The sequence below is a fragment of the Apus apus genome, chromosome 10, assembly GCF_020740795.1.
Source record: "Apus apus isolate bApuApu2 chromosome 10, bApuApu2.pri.cur, whole genome shotgun sequence".
Lineage (NCBI taxonomy): Eukaryota > Metazoa > Chordata > Aves > Apodiformes > Apodidae > Apus > Apus apus.
Genome location: NC_067291.1, coordinates 863,582 through 890,846, shown reverse-complemented (window position 1 = coordinate 890,846; position 27,265 = coordinate 863,582). Strand labels below are relative to the sequence as shown.

General features: G+C 57.6%; 6 protein-coding genes and 1 non-coding gene across 10 annotated transcripts in view; 5 read left to right on the top strand and 2 right to left on the bottom strand.

Moving 5' to 3' along the window:
- CPEB1 (cytoplasmic polyadenylation element binding protein 1) overlaps window positions 1–3,486 on the top strand; it is a 35,967-nt gene extending 32,481 nt beyond the window's left edge. For all 4 annotated transcript variants that reach the window (XM_051628757.1, XM_051628756.1, XM_051628754.1 and 1 more), the window contains 4 exons: window positions 33–231; window positions 2,035–2,129; window positions 2,340–2,420; window positions 3,127–3,486. In XM_051628757.1, coding sequence (XP_051484717.1) covers window positions 33–231; window positions 2,035–2,129; window positions 2,340–2,420; window positions 3,127–3,237 — 486 coding nt within the window. In that variant the 3' untranslated portion in view covers window positions 3,238–3,486. The remainder of the gene's footprint in view (window positions 1–32; window positions 232–2,034; window positions 2,130–2,339; window positions 2,421–3,126) is intronic.
- AP3B2 (adaptor related protein complex 3 subunit beta 2) overlaps window positions 1–27,265 on the top strand; it is an 87,617-nt gene that overhangs the window by 50,033 nt on the left and 10,319 nt on the right. The gene's annotated exons all lie outside the window — the stretch shown is intronic.
- On the top strand, window positions 5,303–8,396 carry RPS17 (ribosomal protein S17). Its single transcript, XM_051628787.1, has 5 exons — window positions 5,303–5,356; window positions 5,612–5,763; window positions 6,222–6,327; window positions 7,849–7,914; window positions 8,267–8,396. The coding sequence occupies exons 1-5, from the start codon at window positions 5,354–5,356 to the stop codon at window positions 8,345–8,347; spliced, it is 408 nt and encodes a 135-aa protein (XP_051484747.1). The 5' UTR covers window positions 5,303–5,353; the 3' UTR covers window positions 8,348–8,396.
- Window positions 5,854–5,982, top strand: LOC127388977 (small nucleolar RNA SNORA71). The gene has a single exon (XR_007890526.1). It is a non-coding gene; the product is annotated as a small nucleolar RNA SNORA71 (small nucleolar RNA).
- Window positions 9,059–13,389, bottom strand: TERB2 (telomere repeat binding bouquet formation protein 2). Its single transcript, XM_051628120.1, has 6 exons — window positions 13,019–13,389; window positions 11,498–11,643; window positions 11,126–11,211; window positions 10,545–10,630; window positions 9,750–9,838; window positions 9,059–9,547 (listed from the first exon to the last, which is right to left on the bottom strand). Exons 1-6 carry the CDS (start codon window positions 13,387–13,389, stop codon window positions 9,402–9,404), a joined length of 924 nt encoding a protein of 307 aa, XP_051484080.1. The 3' UTR covers window positions 9,059–9,401.
- On the bottom strand, window positions 14,247–16,989 carry LOC127388866 (beta-2-microglobulin-like). The gene is made up of 4 exons (XM_051628789.1): window positions 16,905–16,989; window positions 16,483–16,761; window positions 15,958–15,992; window positions 14,247–14,390 (listed from the first exon to the last, which is right to left on the bottom strand). Exons 1-3 carry the CDS (start codon window positions 16,972–16,974, stop codon window positions 15,979–15,981), a joined length of 363 nt encoding a protein of 120 aa, XP_051484749.1. The 5' UTR covers window positions 16,975–16,989; the 3' UTR covers window positions 14,247–14,390; window positions 15,958–15,978.
- PATL2 (PAT1 homolog 2) lies at window positions 20,579–26,124 on the top strand. Its single transcript, XM_051628743.1, has 17 exons — window positions 20,579–20,679; window positions 20,834–21,147; window positions 21,290–21,358; window positions 21,911–22,078; window positions 22,183–22,260; window positions 22,720–22,874; window positions 22,986–23,069; window positions 23,147–23,285; window positions 23,384–23,504; window positions 23,588–23,685; window positions 24,019–24,063; window positions 24,217–24,365; window positions 24,582–24,741; window positions 25,085–25,225; window positions 25,320–25,417; window positions 25,495–25,644; window positions 25,989–26,124. Exons 1-17 carry the CDS (start codon window positions 20,625–20,627, stop codon window positions 26,026–26,028), a joined length of 2,064 nt encoding a protein of 687 aa, XP_051484703.1. The 5' UTR covers window positions 20,579–20,624; the 3' UTR covers window positions 26,029–26,124.

The following is a 27,265-nucleotide window of genomic DNA, read 5'->3' as shown; positions in this document are numbered from 1 at the left end:
GTGACCAGCGGAGCCCTGGTGTCTGGTTCCAGGTGCAGGTGATCCCCTGGGTGCTGGCAGACAGCAACTTCGTGCGCAGCCCGTCGCAGCGACTGGACCCCAGCAAGACGGTGTTTGTGGGGGCTCTGCACGGGATGCTGAACGCAGAGGCCCTGGCAGCTGTCATGTACGACTTGTTTGGGGGGGTGGTCTATGCTGGCATCGACACGGACAAGCACAAGTACCCCATTGGTAAGTGGTGTCACCTTCACCCCCAGCACAGCCTGAGGCTGTAGGGGTGTTCCTTGCTTGGTCCCTCAATGGAGAAGAGTGCCCAGGGCACCTCTGAGAGGGCTGCTAGTGCCTGTGTTCCTGGGAACTGGAAGGTCCTAGATCATTGCTGAGCAGCTAGAGGGTTTTTTCCCTTTTGGCATTGCTGAAGGGTTTTCTGTCTTGGCTCAGTGCTGTTACATGGGGTTTTAGCTGCTCTTCCATCAGAGCTGTCTGTGGGTCTTATCCTGGCTCCTGCTGGGGAGGTGCCAGCTGCTGGGCAGCAGGGCAGGGATGTGGGCAGCTTGGTTCATCCAGCACTCGTGGGCAGCATCCTATTCAGATCCTCTTCAGGGTGCTGGACCTTGAGCATGAGGTCCAGCTTTCCAGGTTCAGCCTGCAGCAAGTCATGAGGCTCCTGCATGTTACCAGGCAGGAATGACAATGGAGTTTGGGAGCACAGAGCTACCTGCTGCTTCTGGCTGGCCTTGGGCTTTTCTGGTCAAAGCTTAGTGCCCAAGGCCTGGGTTTAGGACCACGGTGCTGCAGTGCCTTACCCTTGGAGTGGCTTTGGGAGGAGAGTCCCATGGAGTTGGAAGTATGAGACTTGAAACTAATTCTTATTTCCTGAATGGCTGTGGAACAAGTCTTGTCCACTGTGAGGCCCTAGAGCATGACCTTAAAACCTCCTGTAACTTCATGCAGAGTCCAGATTGTTCCCTCTGGTAGGTGGGATCTCTGATTCCCAACAACAGGCGGGCACTTCCCCCCCTTGAAGTCTTAGCATTAGTCATATGAAGCCCAGCTGTGGTAACTCTGATTTTGTTTAGCATTGCTGGAAGCATCTCCTGTGCTGAGGTGCTGCCCTAGGCTTACTTGGCTGCTGCCCTTGGTGTGGCAGAAGGCTCCTTGAGGGAGAGCTGCTGTGTGTAACCTGCCTTGGGCTGAACCATCTCGGGTGGAGCACATGGTGCAAGAAACCAGGGGCTGCTCTCATAGGCAGCTCATCTTCATCATTAGGCAGAGAAAGCTGTTGCACAGGCAGCTTTTGGGGATGGAATTAACCCTGTTAGAGGGAGGAGCCCCCTGTGCACAGCACCCTGTGCCCAGCATGACCCCAGAGCAGGTCCAGGCCCTCTAGCCTGTGTGTGTTGCTGCAGGAGAGGTGGGTGGGCTGTGGGTGGTGCTTTGTGCTGTGGCTCTTGGTGCTGAGCTGGAGCATCTGTGGGCAACCAGGACTGCCTTGTAACAGCCAAGGCTGTTTCCACTGAGGAAGGAAACTCATAGGTAAGCACAGAGATGTTTTCCTGGAGCTTAATAAAACTTGGCTGGAAGTGAGTGGTGTAGGAATGCTGCTGACTGGCAGGGAAGCTGCAAAATGCCAGGCTCTGGGATGAGTGGGAGGCTTAAAATAAAAGCTGCTGAGCTGTCTTGGCACCAGCTTATTTGAGGTGCAGGCGTGGAGCCTGCTGCTGTGCTGCCCTCAGCAGTGCCCTGCCAGCCTCTGTCCATGTGCTGCTGCCCATAAGCTCACATCCTCCCCAGCCTGGAGGTGTCCCTGGAAGAGCCTTTCTGCTCCCAGCTGCCTGCTGGGCTTTTGTTCCTGCCTGGGGAAGGAGGCAGGCAGAGCCACCAGGCTAAGGGCTTCTGGCAAAAGCTGCTGCCCAGCCAGTGGCTGAGCTGTGCCAGGGGGTGGGTGGTGCTGGCAGCAGCTCCCTCAGAGGCCCCCCCAGATTCTGCTGCAGGTGCTGGCTCTGTCTGACCCTGGTGTCTGGCTTGTTGCAGGGTCTGGCCGTGTCACCTTCAACAACCAGCGCAGCTACCTGAAGGCAGTGACCGCTGCGTTTGTGGAGATCAAAACGACCAAGTTTACTAAAAAGGTGAGTGGAGCTGAGGGGGCAGCCTGGGGGGTGAACCTGTGCCTGATGGGGGGTGCTAGGAGCACCACGGCCCATGCAGCCTGCCCTGTATCCCTGTGGAGGCTGAGGGAGGTGGTGAGCTGCTCTCTGAGGGGCTGATGGTGGGTTTGGGGTACTCGGGGTGGTGGGTTGTGGGGCTGCAGGTGTGCTCACAGCCTGGTTCTCCTACAGGTTCAGATTGACCCTTACCTGGAGGACTCCATGTGCCAAGTGTGCAGCACCCAGCCTGGCCCTTTCTTCTGCAGAGACCAGGTGAGGCTGTCTCCTGCTCTGGAGGGGAGAGAAATCCTTCAGGAGGAGCTTGCTCTGCCATGGCAGTAGGGTTTGCTTTAGTGTTTGGGGATGCCTCTTGTTCCTGGCTGAGTGGGGAGGATGAAGTCCTTGCAAGAGCTCCAGGTGGGCCCATGTTATCAGGGGGTGAGGGGGCAGCTCTGGTGCTCACCAGGAGGCAAAAAAAATCCACCCTGCCCTGAGCTGGGATGTGGTGCCTGTGCTGGTGCCAGAGCTTGTGGAGGACAGTGGCCTGTGGCCCTGATGAGCTGGGCATGTTGTCACCCTGTCACTCCTGGGGCTGCCTGAAGTAGAGGGTTGGCCTCTGCTTGCTTCCCACAGCATCCTGATGGGAGATTAGTTGTGGCAGGTGTCCTCTGTCAGGGAGAGGAGGCAGTAGGAGTGCAGGGGGTGCTGGCAGAGCCGGGGTGCTGCCCTCTCCCTGCCCCAGGAGGCACCTTCCAGCCCGTGCCCCGGTCCTGGTTTTTCAAACCATCTCTGTGCCTGGCACAACTTGGGCAGCATCTCTGCCATTCCATTTCCCTCCCTCTGCTTCCAAGATGCACCGTGCTGCTGTGGGCTGCAGAACTTGGGATGGGGATGCTGCTTCTCCCGTGCCTTTGACTTGCCTGGGCAGCCCCTGCCCCACAACATGTCCCCTCTGCTTTTCTCCCCCCCCCTCCCCCAGATCTGCTTCAAGTACTTCTGCCGCTCCTGCTGGCACTGGCAGCACTCCATGGAGGTTCTGCGCCACCACCGCCCGCTGATGCGCAACCAGAAGAACAGGGACTCCAGCTAAAGGGGCCTCCAGGGCTCGGGGGTCGCCGCGGGTGCAGGAGAAAAGTCCTTTTGTGAACAACCTGCCGCGTGGGGAGCGCGCCCGGCGCTGGTGCCGACCGGGCTGGGAACGCGCCTCCTGGAGGACTTACCGGGGTGGGGGTGGGGCAACAACAAACAAACAAACAAAAATCTTACATTCACGTTTGCACTTGCTGGTCTTTTTGTTTCTGCACTAATGCACAAGTGAGTTTTGTCGGGTTTTGTTTGGGGGGGGGGGGGGTTTCTGAGGGGGGGGGAGGGGAGCGCCCCTCAAGCGACTCCGCAGTTCCCAGACTTTGGTTCCTGGTTTGCTGATGAGAAGCAAGAGAAAAAAAAAAAAAAGGAAAAAAAATAGAAAAGATATATCTATAAATAGCAAAAAGGGCCATGTGTTAAGAAGGTGTTGATGCAGATGCCTTCACCGAGGTTTTTTTATTTATTAAAGGCGCTTTTTTACATTCCTTGCAATACTGATGGTGATCCTGCAGGTCTCATTGGCTCCATTGTTTCCCGTTGCCATACAGTGCCTTCCCATTCATTTAACCCCCATCTGAACGGCATAAACTGAATGTTCAGCTGGCGTTTTTTACTGTAACAACAAAGGAGACTTTGCTCTTCATTTAAACCAAATCATATTTCATATTTTACGCTCGAGGGTTTTTACCAGTTCCTTTTTACACTCTTAAAACAGTTTTTAAGTCGTTTGAAATGAGAGATTTTTTTCTTTCCTGGCAGCTTTTAACATTATTGCAATTTGTGTCTGGGGGCTGCTGGCTGGGGAGTTGTAAATCGAGGGGGTTTGCAACAGAACAGGACAGGCTTTTTTGGATTTGAAACTGGACCGGATAAACGATCTCTGAGCTGCTGTATATAGTTTTAAATAGTTTGTTGCACTTTTTTAAGTTGCACTTAAGGGGGGTTGATAGAGGTTTTTAATCACATGAAGTCACAGGACTTAACTTTTCTTTTGTAACTAGCTAAAAAAGGGCTGCGTTTTGGTGGACAGATGAAGGTTCCTGGGAGCCCTTTCTCTTAGAGGGGACAAGTACTTTCCTTTTCCTTGATGAAACGTGCAGAGTTAACGGTGCAGTCGACTGAGATGCTGCTGCTGGGATTTGAGAACTTTAATTCCTGTTAATTTCTTTTTTATTTTCCCCTCTACTGGAAGCTGTGTGCCAAAGAACCAGTGTCATAATTTCTCCCTCTTCCGTTTGTTCTTTTGGTTTTCCTTTGGTTGTTTTATTTTTGTTGTGGTGTTGTTTTGGTTTGTTTTTTTTTTCCCCTGCTGAGCTGATGTTGCATCGTTGCATATCCCAGCTGCTCTTTGTGGGGTTTTGTGAAGCTGTGTGTGAAGTCTCTACCTCATTGTAGTATATGCAGGCAAGACTGCACTCCTGCAGACGCGTGGAGTAAGCTGTGGTGTAGTTTTTGGCACATAATAAACACGTTGCAGCAAAAAAAAAAAAAAACAACAAAACTGCCTCTCTTGTTCTCCTTGTTTCTGCGTCTCCTGGGAGGTCTCTGCAGCCTGGTGTTGAAGCAGCAGCAGCTGCACCAGGGCCCAGGGAGGGGGTGGGTGCTGTAGGGTTCTGGCCTGGAGCAGAGTGCTCTGCTGGGAGAGGTGTTTTGGGGAGCAGCTGCCCAAGGTTCCTGGGGGGGGGGGGGAGGGGGGCTTGGGACCACTTGGCAGCTGGGCTCCAGCTGCAGCTTCCTTATTACAGCAGTGAGTTAATGAGGTTAATTGGGCTGTCCCACCCCCCTTGGATAGAGGGGTAACACCCTGCAGGGGCTCCAGGGCGGAGCAGGAGTTGGGGTGCAGCAGGTGCTGTGTGCCCTGGGCGGTGCCTCCTGCAGCCCCCTGGGCAGGGCAGCCCTCCCTGGCAGGGCTCGCTGTGAGTCCGGGTCTCCGTGCCCCCCATCGCAGCCCTGCCAGGGTTGGGGTCCCCCCGCCCCCCCCAGCCCCGCCCGGCGCTGGGACCTCCGGGCGGCCCCGCCTGGTCCTCCGCGCCGCCAGGGGGCGCTGTGCTGCCCGCGCCCCCCCGGCGGCCCGCGCGCCTCCCGCCATCCTTTGCGCTCTCTCCGCTGCCGCCGCCGACATGGTGGGTGCGGGCCGGGGCCTCCTTCCCCCGCCATCCGCCGCCATCCGCCGCCGTCCCTCGCCATCCGCCGCCATCCCCCGCCCCGCCGCCATCCCCCCGCCCCGCCCGGGGCGCCGAGCGGCCGCGGGGAGCGGGGGGGGAGCGGGGCGAGGGGCCGCGGGGGGCGGGCGAGGGGCTGCGCCCGGGGGCTGAGGGAGGCTGGGCCCGGGAGCCGGCGGGACCTGACGGGTGTCTCCTCCGCCTCCCGCCTGCCAGGGACGCGTCCGGACGAAGACGGTGAAGAAGGCCGCCCGGGTGATCATCGAGAAGTACTACACCCGCCTGGGGAACGACTTCCACACCAACAAGCGGGTGTGCGAGGAGATCGCCATCATCCCCAGCAAGAAGCTGCGCAACAAGATCGCGGGGTGAGCCGGGGGGAGGGAGCGGGGGGATTCCCAGCGCCGGGAATGCCGGGGGTGGGGCGGCAATTCCCAGCGCCGGGAATGCCGGCAGGAACCTGCATTCGAAAGTGATCGCGGCCTTGGCCGTGGCCCGGTCATCGATAGTGCAGGGAGAGGAAGGGCGAGAGCGTTCCCGTGTTTGGGGGGGGCTGCGTCCCCCCCAGACCCTGTTGCTGTCGGACACGGCTCTGGCCCTGGAGTGACCCGGGGTGGGGACATTGGTGGTGGGACATCAGCACCGTGGGGGAAGGGACAACGCCGGGGTCGATGGGTCGTTCCTAGGCTGGGTGGTGGGAGGTTGGTGGGATGTTGCTGGGGCTGCTGGTGGGATGTGGCTGAGGTTGCCCGTGGGGGCTTCGTCTCCTCCCGTTTTGGGGGTGTGAAGAATACAGGATGCCTGGATGGTCCTGTGTGTCCCGCAGGTATGTCACACACCTGATGAAGCGTATTCAGAGGGGACCTGTCCGAGGCATCTCCATCAAGCTGCAGGAGGAGGAGAGGGAGAGGAGGGACAACTACGTCCCCGAGGTGAGGCTCTGCCTGCTCTTCAGTTCCCTCTCCAGCATCTCTCTGTCCTGTTTCAAGGTGTATTCTCCACTGGTAGCCCCAAAACCCAAAGCTTGGCCAGGAGGAGCTGAGGTGGGTTTGGTTCAGGGAGGGCCAAGGCAGATTTTGGCCTCGTATCAGGGCACTCCCTCAGAATGCACGTTGGGCTGGGAGGAGGAGCTGACTTCCTGCATTTCGACTCTGTGGCCAGTCAGTAAATGACATCTCTCCCCAGTTTTCCAGTTAAAATGAGGAACAGCACAACTTAGTGGGACACAGGAGGATATTGGGAGCAGCTTAAAACCAGCCACGTGGGAGATGTTGCTGAAGGGAGGGAGCGATGAACCTCCTCTTGCTTTGGCAAGGGAGTGAGGGCTCACTCCTCACCCAGTGGCTGATGGTGAGGGGACAGGAGCTCCAGAAGTGTTCTCCATGTTCGGTGGGTTCCATCCAGTGCCTCACAACCCTGTAGCTTCCGGACAGTGCATCTTGCCCCTCTTCCTGGTTGGCTTCTGGTGGAGCTGCTGGTTTCTGTGCTGCACAAAACCTCTCAGTGCTGCTGCCTCTGCTCTCCCCAGTGACCAATGCTGGGCTCTGGGGATGTGGAAGGTTATTGTAGTGATGATGTGGGAAGAACAGGTATGATGGTGGGATGTGATGGCAGCTGGGGTGGGCAGGCAGCTGCTGTGCCCCCCTCTTGGAGATCTACCTCAGGAATGTTCTCCCTGCCCCACCTTGGTTTCACAGCCCAGGGTGAGGTGATGGGACTCCCCACAAGAGTCCAGGGCTTGGTTTGACACCCCCACAGCCAGTGGTGATGTGTGGAGCACCAGCAGGTCCCTGCCTCAGCACCCCATGGTGGGTGCTGGCGTTGGGGGCTTGGAGGAACTGGGTGAGGCAACTGTCCATGTCTTGCATGGAGTGACCTTACAGCTGCCTTTCAAAGGCAGGATGAGGTGGTGCTGGTGGCAGAGGTCATCCTGGAGGGACCCTGAGCAGGGAAGGAGTGTTCCTGTTGGAGCTGCTGTAATGTTACCTGAACCTGCATTATTTACAGTTTTGTACAAAACCACTGGTGTGATGTAGCCTCTAGGGAAGGAAGCATGGAGGTGGAGGCTTGGGGTCTGCAGAGGGCTGGAGGAGGTCACCCTGGGCTTCAGGAGCAGGAAGACCTTGGGCCCTGGGGGTGGGACAGCCCAGATGGTCACTTGGCATTGCTGTCCAGCACCATGGTGGTTGGGCTCTGGCCCTGGGACTTCCGAGGACTTGCTGTGAACAGGCTCTGACCCCTGTGGGGGCCTCTGCTGTTGGGTTGCTGCTGTTCCGGCAGAGCTGGACTCCGTTGGTGTCCTCCTGGCTCATCCTGTGGGAGCCCATCCCACAACAGGCAGCAAAATCCTCTGTGGTGGAATGGCACTGGAACGTGTGTGTGGGGACACCCTGGTGGCAGCAGGGACATGGCTGTGGGACCTTGTCAAACTGGGCCCATCTCTTTGTTGCCAGGTTTCTGCCCTAGACCAGGAGATCATCGAAGTGGACCCAGACACCAAGGAAATGCTGAAGCTCCTGGTAAGTGGCCCCAGCTTGGTGGTGTCACCTGATGGCTTCAACACGGGGCACGTGGCAGGGGGGTCTCTCTGCCCCAGGACCTGCCAGTGGGTTAATTTCCACATGGCTCTTGGGAGAGGCAGGGTGGGTGTGCTCCACACCCTCCCCTCCTCCCACAGCACCCAAGGGTGCTGACCCAAGGGCCTCCTTGTCCACTCTGGCTGAGTGCAGGTGACTCTGGGTCTGGAGACATGAGTGCACCCTTGGTGCTACTGCAGCACCTTCCTGCTGCTCCCAGGAGGAATCCACCTCTGCTTTCCGTGGGGTTGGGTGCTGGGCAGCGTGGTGTGACCAATCCTGTGTTTTTTTCCAGGACTTTGGCAGCCTGTCCAACCTGCAGGTGACACAGCCCACGGTGGGGATGAACTTCAAAACGCCCCGAGGAGCCCTCTGAGGCTGCCTCTGGCTGTCACTTTTACAATAAACGTGGGGAAACCACCTCAGCCTGCTTGGTCTGTGGAAGCTTGTGTCCCAGGGATGAGGAGGGAGGGCTGGTTCCTCAGAGGGTGAGAACTCAACACCTTTGTGTTTGGCAGCATCTTCTGGAGTTCTTTCCTGGTGGTTTGGGATGTGACGTGCAAAGTTGCTACTTCACAGGCTGCCCTGTGGTGTGTGGCCAGGAGAGGACAACCATGTTGCCTCCCCAGGGCTTGTAGGTAGAAAAAGTCTGGAAGGTTCTCTGTGTGAGGGGAGTGAAGTGGGCTGAGCAGGGCCTGGGGGAGGAAGGTCTCCGGCAGAGATGGGCTCTGGTGAGGCTCCTGCCCTCTTGCCCCCACCAAGATGCTCCACCCAGCAACTTCCCCAGGCTGCAGCAGGGACAGGAGAGTTTTGGGGCACAGCCCTGCCCCCTGAGACTGTCCTGGTGTGCAGAGGCTGTGCTTGGAGGCAGAGGACACCCTCAGGTCCCCACCTTGGCTGTTGGTGTCATCCAGCACCACCAACAGGGGGGTCCCGTTGGTGAGCAGGTACCACAGGTGCAGGCCATGGGGTGACAACCCTTCCAGGAGACCTCGGTGTGTCCCTCCAAGGAAAACAGCTGCTGGCAGACACATCTCAAACCCCCCAGTGCAAACAAAAGGGCAAAAGCTTTGGGTAGAACAGTCTGTATTTGATTTTTTAATGAAATCTGTAACTTAAAGAAGAAAATGTTTACAGGAAATGCAACCAGGTATCTTTTAAACACACATGGAGTGGGCTGAGCTGCTGTCAGGTGGGGATATTTTATAACCCCCCACTACTGTACAGGTTTGACTCTGAATTTGCAGCTCGATACCACAAATCTCTTCACTAATTAACTAAAACCTGGGAAGGACACAGGCTGAGGGCTAAACTAACCATGGACCCGCAGGAGTGAGCAAGGAGCTATCCCAGCATCTCACCACGGGACTGAACTTCCAACTGGGATCTCTGTGGCAACGAAGCGTTTAGTGCCAACCTGCCCTTGTTCCTCACAACCTCCTCTTCGTTTTAGCCCTGGGGTCGCAGTAGATGCCGATCCCGCGCTGAACACAGAACACGGCGTAGCCCGAGGTGCCGGGAGTGAAATCCCGGAGCTCCCCCGTGTACTTCCTCATGTGGCGAGCAGAGGCGTAACCTGCGGAGGGGAAGTCTGGGGGAGCCCCGAGCCCCCCGGCCACACGGGGACGCTGGGAAACGGGGAGCAGAGCTGGGGAAGGAGCAATTCCGGTCACAGCCCCAGCGCTGCTGCTGCTTTGAGTGCCCGCCGGGAGGCAGCGAGGAGCGCGCGGCCGGACCCCTCTGCACCCCCGTCGTTTTCAGGCAGTTTGAAAGGTTACCTGTCACCATGTTGTTCACTGGGTATTCCTGGAGGGCACGGTACGGAAATTCCCCCTGGCTGGGTGCTCTGGAGACAGTTTCTTCTTCACTGCTGCATCAGGGAGGGAGAAAGAATCACAGGATATGAGGGGTTGGAAGGGACCTCCAAGACCAAGTACCCCCTGCCAGAGCAGGACCAAAACTAGGGCAGGTCACTCAGAAAGGCATCCAGACAGGTCTGGAAAGTCTCCAGAGAAGGAGACTCCACAGCCTCTCTGGGCAGCCTGGCCCAGGGCTCTGTCACCCTCAGGAAAGAAGTTCTTCCTCATGTTGAGGTAGAACTTCCTGGGCTCCAGTTTGAATCCATTGCCCCTTGTCCTGTCCCAGGGCACAAGTGACAAGAGCTTGTCCTGCCTTCTTGATGCCCTCATGTATTGATAGACATTAATTAGATCCCCCCTCAGACTTCTCCTCTCCACACTGAACAGCCCCAGGTCTCTCAGCCTTTCCTCATCAGGCAGGTGTTCCAGTCCCTTCATCATCCTTGTAGCCTCTGTTGGACTCTCTCCAGTAGATCCCTGTCCCTCTTGAACTGGGGAGCCCAGAACTGGACACAACACTCCAAGTGAGGTCTCACCAGGGCCGAGTAGAGGGGGAGGAGAACCTCCCTTGATGTGCAGGACACACTCCTCTTAGTGCACCCCAAGATACCATTGGCCACAAGGGCCAAATCTGTGAGTTGTTTCCTGCACATTGGGGGTCTCTTGAAATACAGAGAGTGGGTCCAAATCCTGCTGCCAAGGGCAGGAAAATACCTCCCAGCCAGGTTTAGCACATCCTCTGCTCCTTCTGCACTGGCTTCTCTCACAGCCTCGGGCTCATCCATCAGATTTTCATCGGGCTGCAAATACCAAAGCAGAGTTGGGTTATAACTGTGCCCTGGGTACCCCCAAAGCCCTAGAGAGGTGGTCCAAGAGAGCCGTATTTTTAGGAGTTGTGATTTCAAGCATAATCTAGAATAAAGTTTCAAATCTAATCACGTTTTTGCTTCAAAAGTGCTGAGAAGTTGCTTCGAGAAGGGAGCAGGGAGTGTCTTGGAGTTGCACAGGGCAGGAAAACACTGCATGAAGAGGCTGAGCTCAGGCCTTGGCATCCCCAGAAGGACGTGCTGAGGAGACGGGACATCTGGGTGAGGGAGAAAATCCCTCCATGCTCAGTCCAGAGCTGCCCACCCAGGGTGTCACACCGGGAGGGACACACACAGTGGAAGCACAAGAAGATTTGATCCTGTATTTGGGCTGAGGGTCTGTGGTGAGAGCCAAGTTCCCAGAGAGAGAATCATGCAACTGGTATTTTTTTAAGCTACATTTATTGTATTATAAATGTCTTGTCTTACCTGTTCTGCCAGTGACTGATCCATATTCTCCCAAATAAAACAACCGATTTTTCTCCTGATTTCTGCCATGAACAAAAATAAAATGACTGTGAGTGCATCAAACGATGAGGCTGTGCAAACCCCTGCCTCCCACAGGCACTAGTGAAGCTGCTCAGGAGCCCTGACAGGAGCTCACTGTAGGTGAATAACATGATACCAAAAATGAAATATTAATTCCTCTGCCTTCCAGGGAGGAAGAATCACTCCCAAAGGAAGGAAATTCCTTCTGGCTAAAGCAGAAGTAACTGTAGGTTCTGGTTTGCACCCCCAAAAGGCTCTGCTCATGGAGGAACTCCTGGAGGAACCAAACCCTGACGTTTTTGCCCCCATGACCTTCCTGCAGGCAGGCGGGTGGCAGGATGAAGTGGCCCAGAACCAGCGAGGGCTTCACTCCGGCGCCGCTGCGGGCCCAGGCGGAGAGGAACTGGGAGTGAAAGACGGTAGCTCTGCCCTCCAAGTAATCCAGGCTCTGGTGTATCCTGGGAGAGAAAAAAGACAGCTGGTTTCCAAAGGCAAACCTGAAAAATAAAAAACAATAACCAACCCAAACAAACAACAAACCATGAAGTTTAGGGGGATACTGGTTTGTTAAAACTGACCTGCTCTGACATTTTCACCCAGAGCACCTAATTTTCTGTGATGTTCTAACCATGAGGCTCCACCAGCAACGTCCTGTTACGGTCCTGCCAGCACCTCCTGAGAGGAGCCTAGGACTCTGGGAATCAGGTACAAGTGTATTTTTAGGGGTTAAATAGCAGCTCCTTGCACTCTGGTCTCGAGATGAGACCTGTTGTTCAGGACCTGGAGGGGGGAATTATTTTTTTTTGTTTATTCTTATCCCCACAGGTCCATGCTCAGGCTCCTGGCACAGTCTCCAACCAGCAGCAGCATTCCAGCTGAGCCAGGAAGGGCCAGGGAGGATGCTCAAGTGCTCACCATCCTCCCAAGAAATCATCTGAATATATACATTGAATATACATCTATCAAATCATATATAATTCCCCCTGGGGGAGCAAGCCAGTCTGGTGGGATGCCCTGATGGAAGGAATGTCATTACTCCAGGTTTCTTGGGATTCCCCTCCCATGGATGGCTGAAGGATGACAAAAATCTAGGTGAGTTTTAAGCAATTGTGTGTTAAAAAAGCTGCTTACTCCAGCTCAGCAGAGCTGGCTGCAGAGCACCGGGAGAAAACACTGCCATTGCCTTCCACGTGTTTACATGGTATTAAATACATGTAAATACTCACTGGAGGAAGAGCCTGGACAGCCTTTCCTTGTATTTGTACCAAGGTTTTTGAGCTCTTTGACGTTTTGTATTAAGCAAGCAGAAGGAAAATAGCAGTTTGACCCTTTCCCAACCTGTTTTTACCCCTGTGCCTGCTCTCAGAGTTAACTCTTGCTGACTTTTTAGCACTGGGTCCGTTCCTCAGGGATGGTATCGACTATTTTAGACCCTGAGTTTTCCTGTAGATCAGTGACAAAACCAGCACCACCCGTTTGATTCACGTGGCAGCTGAGCCAGCCTAACACCTGGGTGGGTTTTGCAGCTGTTTTCGGGTTTGCCCAGCTATGGTTTAGCAGGGGTATGAGTTTTCAGACCCCACTGAGCAGCATGAAACCCCAGCAGACCTGTGCGGGGCACTTCAAAAACACCCCCCTGGCTTTTGAAGGCCGTTTGATCCTTCACATGAAATACATTAAAACCTTTAACGCCGCCTTCGTTGACCTCTCGCTCTCTAGACGTGGCTGGTGCGGGGGGGGCTCAGTCAGGGTGAACCCAGCAGGGCCCCTCTCCCGGGGAGGACGGGGTGACACGGGGAGGGGGACACGGGACAGTCGGGTGACAGAGCCCACCTGCGGGTGTCCGGGTGGGCAGCGTCGCTGCTGAAGAGGAACTCGGCATCCCAGGGGTGGGCGAGCGCCCCGCCGCCGGCCGCTGCGGGGAGAGGGGTGAGGGGCTGCGGGGCCGCGCTCTGCGGGACCTGCGGCGGCCCCCGAGGGCTCGTGGTGGGCTTTTCCTCGGGGGGTGGGACCCCAGGAGCTGCCGAAGCCCCCCGCTCTGCCCCAGCGAGCGGCTGCCGGGCTGTGCCCCCCGCTCTGCCCCAGCGCGGGCCCGTGTCCCGCCCCGTCCCGCCCCCCCCGGTGCCGGCGGGACCCTCACCCCACAGCGCCCGCGGGCCGGGGCCGACGCTCTGAGAGAACCAGGCGCGGTGGCCGCGGAACATGGCGGGGCGGGAGGAGGATCCCGAGGCGCGACGGCGGGAACCCGAGGGGCGGGAGCGGAGGGAAACGGGAGCGGCGGGACGGGCAGCCCCCGGGGGGGGGGGGGCAGCCCCGGGGTCCCTGTGCCCCCCCCGGACAGGGCGGCCGCCCCCACAAGCGGTGCCGGGAGGGCTGGGAACCCCCATCCAGGAGCAGCTGCACCCCGGGTTCCTTCGGACCCCCCCCCCCCCAAGGATGCCTGATAAAACAGGGTTTGGTTTGTTTGTTTTCTAGATGTGGTCCTGAAATTAAGATGTTAATCACAATCCGCCAGCCTGTGGGGTTAGCGTGCGCGGCTAATTTCTGAGTGAGCTGTCAAAATATCTGCTGAGACCAGAAAGGGCCCGTAGATGCAGCCCGGGCTGCTTCGGGTGCAGGGCACGGTCACCTCAGCTCAGCTGCTGCTGCCCCGTCAGGACGAGGTTTTCCTGCTGCTCCTCTGCGATGCTCCCGAGGGCAGCAAGGGTGAAGCCCCGGGGGGGGCAGGCACTTGGGTGGCTCTCGTGCCATCCCTTCAGAGCAACTCGGGAGGCTGTGAGACCAGACAGGGCCCACGTAAGCTTTTAATTCTTTTATTTATTACTTTATAGAGCATTGTTCCTGCAGGGAAAAACATGCACCTGAGCGTGGTGCTGCCGTGCTCCAGATCCACCCACAGCAGCCATCAGAGCCCATGAAATCAGCCCAGGTTGTCATTTTAACATTTATTTTCCAAACGTACTTAGATCCTGTACAATTCAGAGTTTCCCAGGCTAAAACAGGGTTTTAAAATAAAGTATGGACATTTATAGCTACGTGCTCAATAAGCCTCAGTCACATATTGAGTAAATGATGTTTTAATGATCAGCTCTATTAAAGCAGGAATTCAGCAAATATGACAATTGTGCTTCATCATCCACAAGTAACATGTGAGGGAAGGACAGAAGCAAGAAGACTTTGACTTGAAAAGCAGAATTTTTCAGGCCTGCATGGGAGAAAGGAGACTGACATCAGTCACTCTGTTCACACCTTCAACTGCCATTATTTTAGGAAAAAACACGTTTGCCACAAGGGAGCTTTGGCTGCAGAGTCCCAGGCTGCAGGCAGTCTGACACACCTTCCAGTTATAGATACAAACCCTGCAGGAACTACTTCTCCTCAGTGGGGGTTCAGAGTTCAACAAGCAATCCTCTCCTCACACAATCACTGCTGCCCACCCCAAGCACCAGCTGCACGGATATTCTCCCGTTATCCTGCTCTCAAATCCTCCACCCCAGCTCAGTAAATCCTTGCTGCCGGGCTCCAGCAGAGTCACCAGTGTCCCACCTCCAGCCAAGCTTGGCATGCCTCGCCACGGGTGACCTTCATGCCCATGTCCCACCAAAGCAGCTGAACACCACGTGGGCACAGCACAGCCAGACCCTGCCTGGAGACCAGGTCTCCATCCCGGCTGCCCAAAAGCAAGAGACAAACCAGCAGAGTGGCTGCACGTACCTTCTCAGAGCTCTGTCACCTAAAAGCATCTGTATCAAATGGTGTGTCCATTTACCTCAGCATCCCGTCTCAAGCAGCAGTTAGACATGAACACTAAAGCACTTATGGCATCCCTGCTAAATACCCTTCCAACCCAATCATCCTGGCTCTGGGGGGATCTCTCCAGCCCTTTCCCCACCCCAAATTTTACATCTCAGCTTTTCCACTCTAAGTTAAGAGCAGATGTCCTGTTGCCCTCCACTACAAAGATGGTCAACTAACCTGCAACTTCTCTTGCCCCTGGAAGTCTCACACCCCTCCAACCCTCTGCTGCTCTACACCAGGAGACAGTCACAAGTGAAGGACTCAGATCCATCTACATCTTCCCAATAAGAAATTCCCAAGAGAGTTTTTCTGATTTACAAAGTCCGAATTTGATTCCAACGTGGAGGGCATTTCAAGCAAGGTGTTGTCAAGGCTCATCCTGGGCACAGTTCATAACTATCCAGCTTCTATTAGTGGATTGCTGAATCGAGATCAGTTACGCCCAGATATTCTGAAGAACCCAGAGCACTTGGACTGTGAGACACTGGTGAATAGAACCAAGACTCATTCTGGTCTGGCAGCAGGGGGCTGATCTGTGCCTCATAAATCCCCCACAACCAAGCTGACACTGGCTGTTGCAGGGTTAGCCAGTCCACCTCACCCCAAGTCACAAGGGTTTCCAGGTACAGCAACCTGTCCTCACCAGACAGAGGACAGCACTGGAGAAGCACTAGAGGACCTGTGACAACTCCGAATGATACCTGGCAGCCTTGTCAAAGATACACAAGGAAGTTTTGCTCCAACAGGCTCTTTCCTTAGAGCCCAGGAGGCAAGGTGTGGTTGAGAACTTGCTAAAACAGTGGGTAAAAGAGTGTTCCAACAGCCTGACTCCCAGGCAGCAGCAACACACATAGATTTCTTGTTTTGGGTGGTTGCCTTTGATCCTCAGCTCCACAAGCTACAGACTTTCCCCCCAGCAGCAAGCAGCCCTTGTTTGCCTTACCAGCACAGCTTGGAGCATCAGCACAACTCACCGTGATGATCCCGGACACAGCTCAGAAGTCTGTCTCTGCAGGAAACAACAGTGTTAGGCTTTGGGGACAACAGCCACCTCACCCACCACCACCAGCCCACCCCTGTTGGGAACAGCCCCGCTACCCTTGCTTGGCTGTCTCCCTGCTGCAGCAGGGTCACCATGCTCAGACCCCACTGCTGAATCCTTCTCATATTCACCAAATACAAAGCCAAAAAGCACTGCACGATCTCTTTCTAGGCAAGTTCACCCAGGGAATGACCAGAGTGCTCTGCTAAGGGCTGTCAGACACAGCTTGACCAAATCAGTACAAGTCATGACAAGGCAAGTCTTCCCTCCCTCCTACTCACAAACCCTTTTGCCAAAACCAAGTTAGTTTTCCACCTGTAGCCCAGCACTTTAAAAATCCATCCCATGACAGTGCCCTGTTCCCTGAGAAGGGGAACAGACACTAGGCTATAAATGAGGGAGGTTTGGCTGCTGCACACGAACAGGAGCAAAGCACGAGCAGGAAGGGACACTCTACCCCATCGGAAGATCTGTGGCTCCCTGAAGGTGGAATGGGCCACCCTGCAGGCGTAGAGGTCACCCTTCTGGGGGGTGAAGGGCACATAGACCAGGCGCTCGAAATGCCACTTGTCGTTGAAGACCATGTCTGCGTATTTCACGCCGCTCATGGGCTCCCCGTTCCTCAGCAGGGAGATCTCGATGTGAGGCGGGTGGAAGCCGCTGACAAAGCAGTTGAGGACGTTCTCCCGCCCGAGCACGGCGTCTTCGCGGGTGTACACCTCCACTTTCGGTGCCTCTGGAAAAGGGGGAGCAAGAAGGTGGGTGCGCTTTGCAGCGCGAGCCACCTTGGAGGAACCAGCGCCCACCCACCCACCCACCCGCGGCAGGAACCAGCCTCCCCTCGCCCTCAGCAGGCCCCTTCACGCCCCGGGCACCCACCATCCGCCCTCCCGAGGCCGCCCAGCGCCAGCACCAGCACCAGCAGCACAACCACCATCCCCGCCGACATCTCCGCGGCCGCCGCCCCCGCCCCGCGCTCCTCTTTTATAGCCCGTGCGGCGTCTGGCCAATGGCGGCGCGGGGCTGCGGCGCGTCATCAGTCTCCGGGCAGAGAGAGAGCGGAAAGGTTGCCGGCGCGGCCGGCTGCGCCTGCGCACTGCGGCCCGCGCCGCTTTCGCTTTCGCTTTCCCGCCGCGGCCTCCCCGGGGATGGAGGCGGCCAAGGTGTGAGGTGGTACCAGCCCCCAGCCTGGCAGGTCACCAGGGCTCCTCCTGTTAGAAATGAATGGTAGTGTTGATTTTGCATTCTAGTGTTAGAAATGTAGTGTTGGGTTTGGTTCACATCTATATATTCTAGTGTTAGGAACATATAGTTTGACCACATTTATATTAGGACCACATATAGGAATATATAGTTTGTTTGAGATATATATTTTAGTATTAGGAATATAATTGTTTGTTTGAGAGATATCTACACATTCCAGTGACACCTGGAGTGGTTTATGGGCCAAGAAACTGAGGGATTTAATTGGGCTCCATCTGGGGGATCTGAACATGGAGAAGGATTTGTGGCCCAAGATCAGGCCGAACAAAGGTACTTCTATGTTGCTCCTCAGGGCAGGATGACACCAGGAGATTGTTAATTGGGAAGACAGCCAAGGGGGCAAGAAAAATCAAAATTTTACCTTAAAAGGTAAAAAGTAAACTGCTAGAATGGAATGTGTCAACAGGGGCGGGAAACTTAGAGGATAATTTGAAGTGTCGGAGAGGCTGGAAACCCTGGAGTGCCCAGCCAGGGGGGAAACAGGGGAGGGAATTTTGCGTCGGGAATAGGGAATAGAAACCGTTATTCACCTGGCTATAGGTGTGCCTGCTTGCTTAGGTCACCCATTCTTGCAAGGATGTAAATAACCTGTGCTTGGCTGAAGGATCCGTGTGGGGCTGTCATTGGCGCCACAAACGTTTCTCACACTCCCACCAAAGCCCACCGGGCCGTGAGGTGGACACGGGTGGGCTGGAGCCCCCCCCCCCGGGAGCAGGTCACGGCAGCCACAACGTGTTCCCAGGTTCCTGCCCCTCCCTGAGAGGATGTAAAAACTGCCTATCACAGAAGATTTTGCAGCCAGGGTTGGAGCAGCTGAGGGAACTGGGGGGGATACTTTAGTCTGGAGAACAGGAGGCTGAGGGGAGGCCTTAAGTACCCTCAACAACTGCCTGACAGGAGGCTGGAGCAAGGGGAGGTCTGTCTGTTCCCCCAAGGAACAAGTGATAGGACAAGAGGAGAAGGGCTCAAGTTGTGCCAGGAGAGGTTTAGATTTGATATTAGGAAGAACTTTTTTCCCAGAAGGGGTGTCAGGCCCTGGCCCAGGCTGCCTGAGGCAGTGGTGGATTCCCCACCCCTGAAGGGATTTAAAAGCCTCTTAGATGTGGTGCTGAGGGACGTGGTTTGGCACTGGACTTGGCAGTGCTTGGGTTAAGAGTTGGACTCAATGATCTTAAAGGTCTTTTCCAAGTGAAAGTATCCCATGATTGCCTGATAGCTGAGGCTGGCACAGCCTGTCACTTCCCTTTCTGAACCTCTGCTCTCTTTTGAAGCCTGTGTGGGAGCATTTTGCAGGATGTGGCAGCTGCAGGATGATGGATGTTTCTGTCATTCGAGCACAGCCCAGATTCCCTGATGTCAAACACAAGAACCCAGAGGTGAAAGAACCCGTTTTTTGGTGCCTCCTCCAGAAAAACTGTGAGCACTGAAGCCTCTGTGTGGCCCCGTAACACTGCTTGGAGGGGAGAAGCACAGCAGCTTTGAAGTGCAGCATTGAGTAACCCAAGGTTAAAAGAGGAAAATGAACCAGTATTAAAGAGCATGTGGGTATTTTGTACCCCTCAGAGCTTGTCTGCTTGTGATCCAACAGGTCAGTTCTGCTTAGAGTCACTGGGAAGCAGACAGAGGCATATGGTCTTCCACCCAGCTGCATAGGGATTAAAAAGTTATTTTAAAAAGAGAGATAGGAAGGGAAAGTCACCACTAGTGGGGAGAAAACAGCAGCATCACAGAGCTCCTCTGGCAGCTCAAGACTTGCCATCTTAACCCATCCTGTTTAAAGACCTATTTTACAATCCAGAAAGCACAGGCGGGATCATCCCCCACCCAAAGGCAGCAGGTGAATCAGCCGAGGCTGAGCAAAGAAAAAAAAACAACAAACCTGCCAAGGCTCGTTATCAGTCCCCACGGGACCAGCTCAGGGACCAGCTCGTGCTGGGCTTGCTGGGTGCTCGGCCCCGCAGCTGCCGGGGAGTGTTTTCCCGGGAGATAAGGGGCCGCAGCTGCTGCCGGAGCCTGCCGGGGCCCCGGGGGCTTTTGCGGCTGAGCTGGCGGGGGTCGCTGCCCAGGAGCCCGACCCGCAGGGTGCCCGAACTCTACCCAGGTGAGCGACCGCCCTGGCTCAGGGAGGATTAATTACCCAAGCGGCTGATTGCAGGACGTGGGTGCTTCCCCAGCGCTGGTGCCCGGGCTGGGGAACCCCTGGAGGTGACTCTGCCCGGACCTGCAGCGCCCGGCGCTTTCCCAGAAAGAGAAGCTGAACCACGAGTTTCTTCCACGTGGTGTTTTGGTTAGAACAGCCAAATCTTCCTCTTTTGGGAGGCTTTTGCTAGCCGAAAGAAATATTTAAGGAGCGGGCGAGCTGTGACACGACTGAGGCGCTCGGGGCCGTGGGGACACGGCGGGATGCTGAGGTTTACAGCTCCTTCACCTCCCTCTTCCTTCCCCCTGCTCCCAGAGCCCCGCAGCACAGCCGGGCGCGCCCACCGCGTCCCGCTGCTTTTCCATGGGCTTTGCAGTCGGGAAGAACCCCCGGGCTGGCAGGGAGGAGCAGAAAAAGCCGGGGGAGGGGGGTTAGGGGAGGGGAGTCGCGCTGCTCTACAAGATGCGGGGCTGGACAGTTTTCCCATCCCCTCCTGGCAGGTGGGGTCGTTAAATCTCGCCCCCACCTGGCTCCCCCACCGGAGCAGCAGGGGCGGGGTCCGGGGGCGGGGGCTGCTAAAAGGCGGCGGCGGGGGCAGCGCGGCCCCGTAGAGGGGAGCGGACGGGCGGGATGGCGGAGGGTGGCGAGCCCGTTGTGAGTGAACCCGGCCCGGCCCCGCTGCCTTTCCCGCTGCTCCTGTTGCAGCCCGGCCGGTGTCGGCTCCCCCGGGGCTGGCTCTCCCCGCAGCGGTCGCTGCCGGGTGGGACGCTGCCCCGGAGGTGCTGCTGGGGGTGCCCTCCTTGCCTGGGTGCCGTTCGTGTCTTCAGTTCACTCTGAAGCCTAATGGTGTCCCTCATGCTGTCCTGTGCTGGCAGGGTCACCATCGCCCCCGGGTGTCCATAGGCTTCAGCTGGCGGTGCCGGTGGCTCCTGCTCTTCCCTGTGGAGCCCTGGGGGCTGCCTGCCACCAGCAGCAGGATGGAGGGAAGGTTGGGTGCCCTGGGCACTACTCAGAATCACCAGCATGATAGGGGAAAGGTTGGGTGCCCTGGGGGCCACCCAGCACCACCAGCAGGATGTGGGGGAGGTTGGGGTTACCTCTCTGCTGCCTGTCTCCCTCAGTGGGAACCCTGCTGCTCTTCACTCCAGATCCTTGAGGACTACCTGCTGGTGGAAGATGCACCTCTGCTTGAGGAGATGGCTGAGGAGGATGAAGAGCTTGACCTGTACAATGAGATGACTTTTGGGTTAGGTGAGATCTTGGGGAAGCCCCAGGGTTGGGACCACCAACCAGCAACCAACAGGGTGGGGGGGAGGTGAGGAAGGTGCCTGGTGAGCACCTGGTTCTGTACTGGACACTGCCTAGGCTCTCACCCACCCTGACATGCTCTTGTTCCCCCTCCAAGACCGAGACTCCACTGAGGAGGACGCTGCAAAATCTCTGGTGCTTCTGGAGATGAGCCCTGAGCTTATCAAAGTGGTGGCTGAAGAGACTGAGGCTGGGGAGGAACTGGGGCCTGGAGTGGCTGAGCAGCTGGAGGAGCTGGGAGAACCCCAGGAGGAAGGTGGAATGGAGCTGGAGGTTGAGCAGATCAGCTCTGAGTTGGAGGAAGAGGAGGAGGAGGAGCTGGGAACTGAGGATCAGGAGGAAAATCAGGAGCCCAATGACCTGGGAGACCCAGCAGTGATGAGAGCTGTGCAGAGCAAGCCCACACTGGAGGTGATGTCTGAGAGGGGAGGGGACCCCCACCCAGGGGTCCTGCCCCACAGAGGGCACCAGGGGGTTGTTTGGTCCTTGCCTGAGGGATGGGGACCTGCTGTGCTGGGGCTGTATGTGCCTGTAACCACCTCTTTGCCCACAGAGCCAGGACTCAGCGGTGCTGGACAGCAGGATTGGTGCTTGCTGGGCAGAGTTTGGCGAAGAGGACATGGTAAAAACATCCCACTCCATCTGGTGACAGGGCTGAGTGGTGTCCCCTGCACCTCTCGTCCTCCTTTGCCATGCTGACCATTTTCCCCTCTTCCAGCTGGCGATGGACCCGTTGGTGTGGGGTTCCTGCCCTGGCAGCATCCCACCCCACCACGTGCTGGAGGTGGGTACCCCCGGCCAGGCCCTCAGGGAGTGGCCGAGGGGTCCCTGGTGCCCTGGGTCAAAGGTCACACAGACAATTTGGGACCACCAGGGGATGTCCAAAGACTCCTCAGGGGTCTGGAGGTGCAAGGACCTGTCTCTTGGGCGCTGAGGCTGTGAGCAGAGGTGCCCACCCTCAGTAGAGCCTGGGTTTGAAAGCAAAGCTGTTGAGTTCAAGGGGACCAGGACCCCCATGCCTGGTGTCCCTCTGGGTCCCCCTCCAGCATGGGAGCCTGGCTGGTGGTCCAGCTCAGCAACAACCAAAGGGGCTGGTGGGCTTCTTGATGCTGGGGGAGCTAAATTGATGCCAGGTGGGGCCCTGTTGCCACCTCCTGCTGCCTCCTCCCTGCAGGATAAAGCCATCCTCCAGGTGCTGGAGAGGCCCCCACCATCCAGCAATGTGGCCCTTGACTTCCTCAGCTCCCCCGTGCAGAGGGGCTACAGGGGCTCTCCCCGGCTCAAGCGCCCCAACTTAAGGCTTGTGTCCCCCAGGTCCTTCCCCCAGCGCTTTCTCCGGCAGGTAATGACTTCTGGGGGGTTCTGGCATCCCTTCTTCCTCTGGGTGGAGGTGCAGCCTCCAGGGCAGGGTTGTCCCAGCCTGTCCTCCCATCTCCTGCCCTGCAGCAGTCGCCTCTGGTGCCCCGCTCCCCTCGGCCCTTCACGCTGCCTCGCAGACCCTCTCCGCTCTTTGCTTCCAACCAGGTAATGCAGCAGGCTGGGAGCCACCACCGTGTCCCCTCTGAGGTGGCCCTGGAGTGGCAGGGGCTGGGGATGGAGCCTCCCCAAAGCTCTGCCATCTGGGGCAGAGTTTGCAGCTCGGTGTGATCCTGAGCACCCAGCTCCAGTGTCTTGCCCGTGGGGGGAATGAGGCCACCGGGGCAGCCACTGCTTCGTAAATGTTTGTCCTGATGTTTCTGCAGGACCTGTACTGGGTGTGATGTGTTTGGCCTCACACTGACACACTGTGATGGACCTGGGTCACGCAGGCCCTGGTGACACCTGGGGTCCCTTGCCTTGTCTAGCCATGGTGGCAGGATTCCCAGCAGTGTCCCACACGTCCCCTCAGTGCTGGGAGAGGGTTGGAGCCATGGAGCTTGCAGACCCTTCTGGGATCTTTGGAGGAGAAAGCTCAGCTGCTTGACAGCTTCTCTCCCTCTCCAGACCACAGGGTATGGATCTCTGGCCCCTTTCCAACCCGTGTCACCCACCATCGGCAGCCCACCGCGGCCTCTCACCATGCACTTCGGTCCCATGTCTCCCTCTTTGGACTCTGCCGTCTTCTTCAGCCCGTCGGCCAGTGGCCAGCTGAACCTCAGGTTGGTAGGACCAGAGGAGCCCTGCGAAGCATCCAGGCGGTGTCCCCCCAATTCTGGGGACAGCTCTGCTGCGGGTGCTGAGCCCCCAGCCCACCTCAGTGTCCTTCGCAGTGCGCCCAGCCACATGACCCAGCTGCACCCCCAGCACCAGCGGATCCTGACCCAGCGGCAGCAGCAGGGCGGGCAGACGCAGAGGTAGGGGGTTCCCAGGGAGCCGTGGAGGGTGGTGAGGGGGGCTCAGGACTGTTGTAGCAGGCTGTGATCTTCCCCAGCATCTCCCCCAAGAAGTCGTGGTCTCTTAAAGTGGACCCTTATGCTGGGCTGATGACTTCCAAGGAGAAGGACTGGGTCATCAAGGTGGAGATGATCCAGCTGCAGAGCGAGAACATGGATGATGACTACTACTACCAGGTAAGCTCGCACCAGTGGCTTATTCTGCTGCTTGGAGCTGGGGCTCTATCTCTCTGGGAGCCAACAGATGCCTGGGCTCATGGTGGCTCCCATAACAGACGTACTACCATCGGCTGGAGCACAAGCAGGCGGAGGAGGAGCTGTTGGGTGGACGCAACAAGCAGGAGCCCCCCAAGCTGGTCACGCCGTTCATCCAGAAAGTGGAGACGTATGACTCTGGTGAGGGGCTGGGGTTGAGAGGTGGGAGAGCTGGGGTGAGGGGCTGTGGGGCACGGTCTCACCACGTCCCATCTCCCCTCCAGTGGTGCGCATTGCGGGCTCGCTGGGCCAGGTCGCAGTGTCCACCTGTTACAGCCCCCGAAGGGCCATCGATGCTGTGCACCACGCCCTGGTGGAGGAGGTAGGTGAGGAGGGGCTGGGCTGGTTGGTGCTCCAGGGACACCACTCCGAGCTTCCCCCAGGCCCTGGAGCAGCTTTAGCAGGAGCTTTAGGAGCTGCTGAGACCGAGCGCTGAGCTGCAGGATGGGGTGTGTAGTTGGAGCAGGTGCCACCTCAGCAGTGGCAGCATGTCCCCTGCTGAGGGGTGGGCAGGGCTCTAGAGCTGGCCGTGGGCTCCCTGTGGGACTTTTCTGAAGCCACCTCTGATCCCCAGGGAGCAGCAGGCCCAGTGCTCTGCTGGCAGTGGTGCCTGGTGCCAGCTGTAACTGTTGTGCCTTCCTTTCCCCTCCTGAAGGCCACAGGGAGCCACCGGCTTCGAGCGCTGCACAAGATTGAGAAGGTGGGTGAGCCATGAGGTGGGGCAGGGTGGGATGGTGCAGGTGCTTGGCTTTCACCTGAGGACCTCTGCACGGGGACATCTGCCTGGGGTCCGGGGTAACCAGTTGGTAGAAGATGCTCCGAGCTGCCTCCTTATCCCATGTGGCTTCTCCAGCTGTTCCTGCAGCTGCTGGAAGTGGAGGACATGCAGCGGAAGATGCCTCTGGCCTCGGAGGAGCAGCAGCCCAGCTGTCAGGAGCAGAAGAACCAAGAAGTGGATTGTATCTACCAAGCCTTGAAAATCAGGGCTTGCAGCAGAGAGGAGTGAGTTTGTGCTGTGGGGGGTGGGTAGCATGTCTTGGTCCTCATGGGGCTCCGATGGTCATGAATGCGTAGTTCTAGGTGATGATGAGGGTTGGATGCTGTCCTGTGTGCTGACCCTACCCACGAGCCTCGTTCTCCACTGGACCCGGTCCTTCTGGATGGACAGAGATGCTACAGGTCCCTTGGGATCTGTGCTAATGGAGCCTTCATCCCCAGGGAGGCTGAGGATGAATTCCTGCAACTCCTGAGTGTCCAGAAGGGCAAGAAGCTGATGGCCCGGCTGCTGCCCCACCTGACCCGGGAGCAAGCAGAGCAAATTCTGCTGACCATCACCCACCACCTGCCCTTCCTCATGAAGAAGGACGCATTGGATGAGGTGAGCAGCTCCAGCTGGGGCAGGGGCTCTCCAGGCTGCCTCCTTCCCCTGTTGCTCTTGCTTCTGGGGGGAGGAGCGGGGCACCCTGGGCAAGGGGAGGGGACCAGCTTGCTTAGGGCCAGAGGCAGCTGGTTGGGTTGACATGAGGTAGGAGTGTCTTTCCTTCCCTGAGGAAGAGAAGGAAGGTCTCTAGGAGGGGTTAAAGCAATCCTGGTGCTATTCCTGCCCCCCAGGGGACTGCAGTGTTGAGCCTTGCATCACCTTGACCAGGTGTTGGGATGGGGCTGTGACCACGATGGGTCAAACAGTTTCAGACCCCTGCTCTCCCCTCTGCCCTGCCCAGTCTCTCCCCCTGCTCTACAGCCCATTGAACGAGGTGGTGGGTGGGATGACCTTCAGCAAAGTCATCGAGGTCCTGCAGGAGATGACCAGGCTTCTGCCCGAGTCCCCTGAGCTCCCCCTTGCTATGGCCTTGAAGAACCAGGTAGGTGGCCCCAAGGAGGGCAGAGCTGTGGGGTGTCCCTCGGCTGCCACCACCGCCCGCTGCCCGTGACTCTCCTCCTGGTGCACCCCTGCAGTTTGGGATCTCCTTGCTCTACTCCCTGCTGAGCCACGGCGAGGGGCTGCTGTCCTCCGAGCCGCCGCCGGAGCCGCGCGGCGCGGACTTCGAGACGTGGTGAGGGGCTGAGCGAGCGTGGGGGGCTGGGGCTGGCCGGCTGGTGGGGTGTTCACCCTCTGTGTTGATGTCCCCAGGACAGACACGGTGTTCCTGGTGGCCCGGGAGCTGTCGCAAGTGCCCAAGGCCTTGCTGGTGGAGCCTCTCGTTTTGCCCAGCAACCTCCTCTCGCTCTTCTGCCGCTACCTGGACAAGCAGACAGTCCACCACCTGGAGGCCAAGATGGAGTGAGTGCTGCCTGGTGCGGCTCCCTGCTTCTGCCAGGGATCCCTTGGATGTGGTGGGGGCGGCATTGGAGGCTCCCGGCTCCCGTCCCCTTGGGGGGCACAGGCGCGGGTCTCCCAACCCCCCCGTGGCTCTGCTCCTCTTTGCAGCCCTGCCGAGGCTGTGCCAGCTGGGTGCCCCCTTTGCCGCAGGTTCACCTCCTTGATGGCACGTCCCCGTGGTAGGAATCCAAGCAGGGGGGGAGGGAAAAAGCTGGGGGGGGGGGTCCCCTCAGTGGTGTGGTGGCTGGGCAGGCAGGCTCCAGCAGGACCTCCCCGAAGCTCCAGCTTTGCTCCTCTCCCCACAGGTGCTCCCCGCTGCCCTCGCAGGCCGCCATGCCGTGCTGAGCCCCGGGGCCAGGCAGGGCCCGGCGCAGTCGGTCGCTTTGGGTTTGGAAACGGACACTTCTCCTGGTGTGGGGCACTCCGGGTGAGCCGGGCACCAGCAGGGCCAGCCCTGGCCCGCCAGGTGCCCAGGAGCACAGCACAGGGAAAGGGGAACCTATCCTGGCCCCGCAGCCGGCAGCGCGTGCCAGATGCCGGGAGGTGCTGAGGTGGGGTCTGCGTGGGGTGCTGGGAGCACCTGGGGCTGAGAAACTCTGTGTTACTGCACTTAAAATAAAAAGGTGATTAACGAGCTCCTGAGGGCAGCTTCCAGGGTTTCTGGAGACGTCACCCTGGGCACTGAGACCCCTGGCTGGGGATGGTGGGGGTCTGAGGGCACGGGGAAGGAGAAGCGAGGAGGGATGTGGGGAGGACCTTGGAAGGAGGAGGAGGAGGCAAGATTGTGGAGAGGAGCCATGGGGCTGGGGACAGGGGGGAATTGAGCCCCTGGAGTGAGGAATGGGCTGGAAGAAAAGGGATGGGGTGGGAATGGAGGGGAAAAGGGCCCAGCAGGGGGGAGAAGATGGGATCAGAGAGAATGGTAAGATCGGGACATGTCTGGGTGCCCATGGGAGGGTACTGGGGGGGTCTGGACACAGATGGGTGGGTATCAAGCAGCTCTCTTCTCTGCTGAGCTCTCCAAGCCTAGTTACTCTTGCAGACAGTCATGATGATGTACTTTGAAGGGTCTTTCTTGAGACACTTTCACTGCCTGTGCCTGCCCCCAGTTCACATCTAGGGCTGGGGGGGGTGCCTGGGTGCAGTGTCTGGGTGGGATTTATCTCCACAGCTTCTCCAGGCAGCTCAAAGCTCAGCGTCTGAAGCTCACTTCAGAGGAACAACTGAGATGCCTAAAGACAGCAGCACAAGACACAAGAGATGCTGCAGATGTGACTCAGGACCTAGGGGAGGCTCCTGCCCTCCATGCTAGAGGTGGGGTGTGGGCTGTGGGTCATCTAAAGGTTGTGAGGTCCAGCTAGATGGAGCTCCAGATCATTCTGGCAGCTGCCTTTGTCATCCTGCTGCCTCCCCTGCTTCTCTTGGTGTCCTGTAGCCTCAGCTTTTCCTTCACCCTCAAAATCAGGTTTGCCAAATGCAGGTTCAAAGCCTTCTCCACTTGCACCTCTTGCTTTATGGTTAGGAAGTTATTTTCTGGGACAGCTGTGCTCATCCCTAGCCCTCCACTGCTCTGTCACTTCAA

Bases quoted from the DNA above. Each gene is read 5' to 3' on its own strand.
- RPS17 (XM_051628787.1), top strand. The intron at 6,328-7,848 runs GTGAGGCTCTGC...CTTTGTTGCCAG, and splicing joins GGGACAACTACGTCCCCGAG to GTTTCTGCCCTAGACCAGGA. The intron at 7,915-8,266 runs GTAAGTGGCCCC...GTTTTTTTCCAG, and splicing joins AGGAAATGCTGAAGCTCCTG to GACTTTGGCAGCCTGTCCAA.
- LOC127388866 (XM_051628789.1), bottom strand. From the start codon at position 16,974: ATGTCGGCGGGGATGGTGGTTGTGCTGCTGGTGCTGGTGCTGGCGCTG. The intron at 16,762-16,904 runs GTGGGTGCCCGG...CCCCTTTTCCAG, and splicing joins CGGCCTCGGGAGGGCGGATG to AGGCACCGAAAGTGGAGGTG.
- PATL2 (XM_051628743.1), top strand. From the start codon at position 20,625: ATGGCTGAGGAGGATGAAGAGCTTGACCTGTACAATGAGATGACTTTT. The intron at 21,148-21,289 runs GTGATGTCTGAG...CTTTGCCCACAG, and splicing joins AGAGCAAGCCCACACTGGAG to AGCCAGGACTCAGCGGTGCT. The intron at 22,875-22,985 runs GTTGGTAGGACC...TGTCCTTCGCAG, and splicing joins AGTGGCCAGCTGAACCTCAG to TGCGCCCAGCCACATGACCC.
- TERB2 (XM_051628120.1), bottom strand. From the start codon at position 13,389: ATGTTCCGCGGCCACCGCGCCTGGTTCTCTCAGAGCGTCGGCCCCGGC. The intron at 11,644-13,018 runs GTGGGCTCTGTC...TTTCTCTCCCAG, and splicing joins GCCCACCCGGACACCCGCAG to GATACACCAGAGCCTGGATT. The intron at 11,212-11,497 runs GTCATGGGGGCA...ATGCACTCACAG, and splicing joins ACCCGCCTGCCTGCAGGAAG to TCATTTTATTTTTGTTCATG.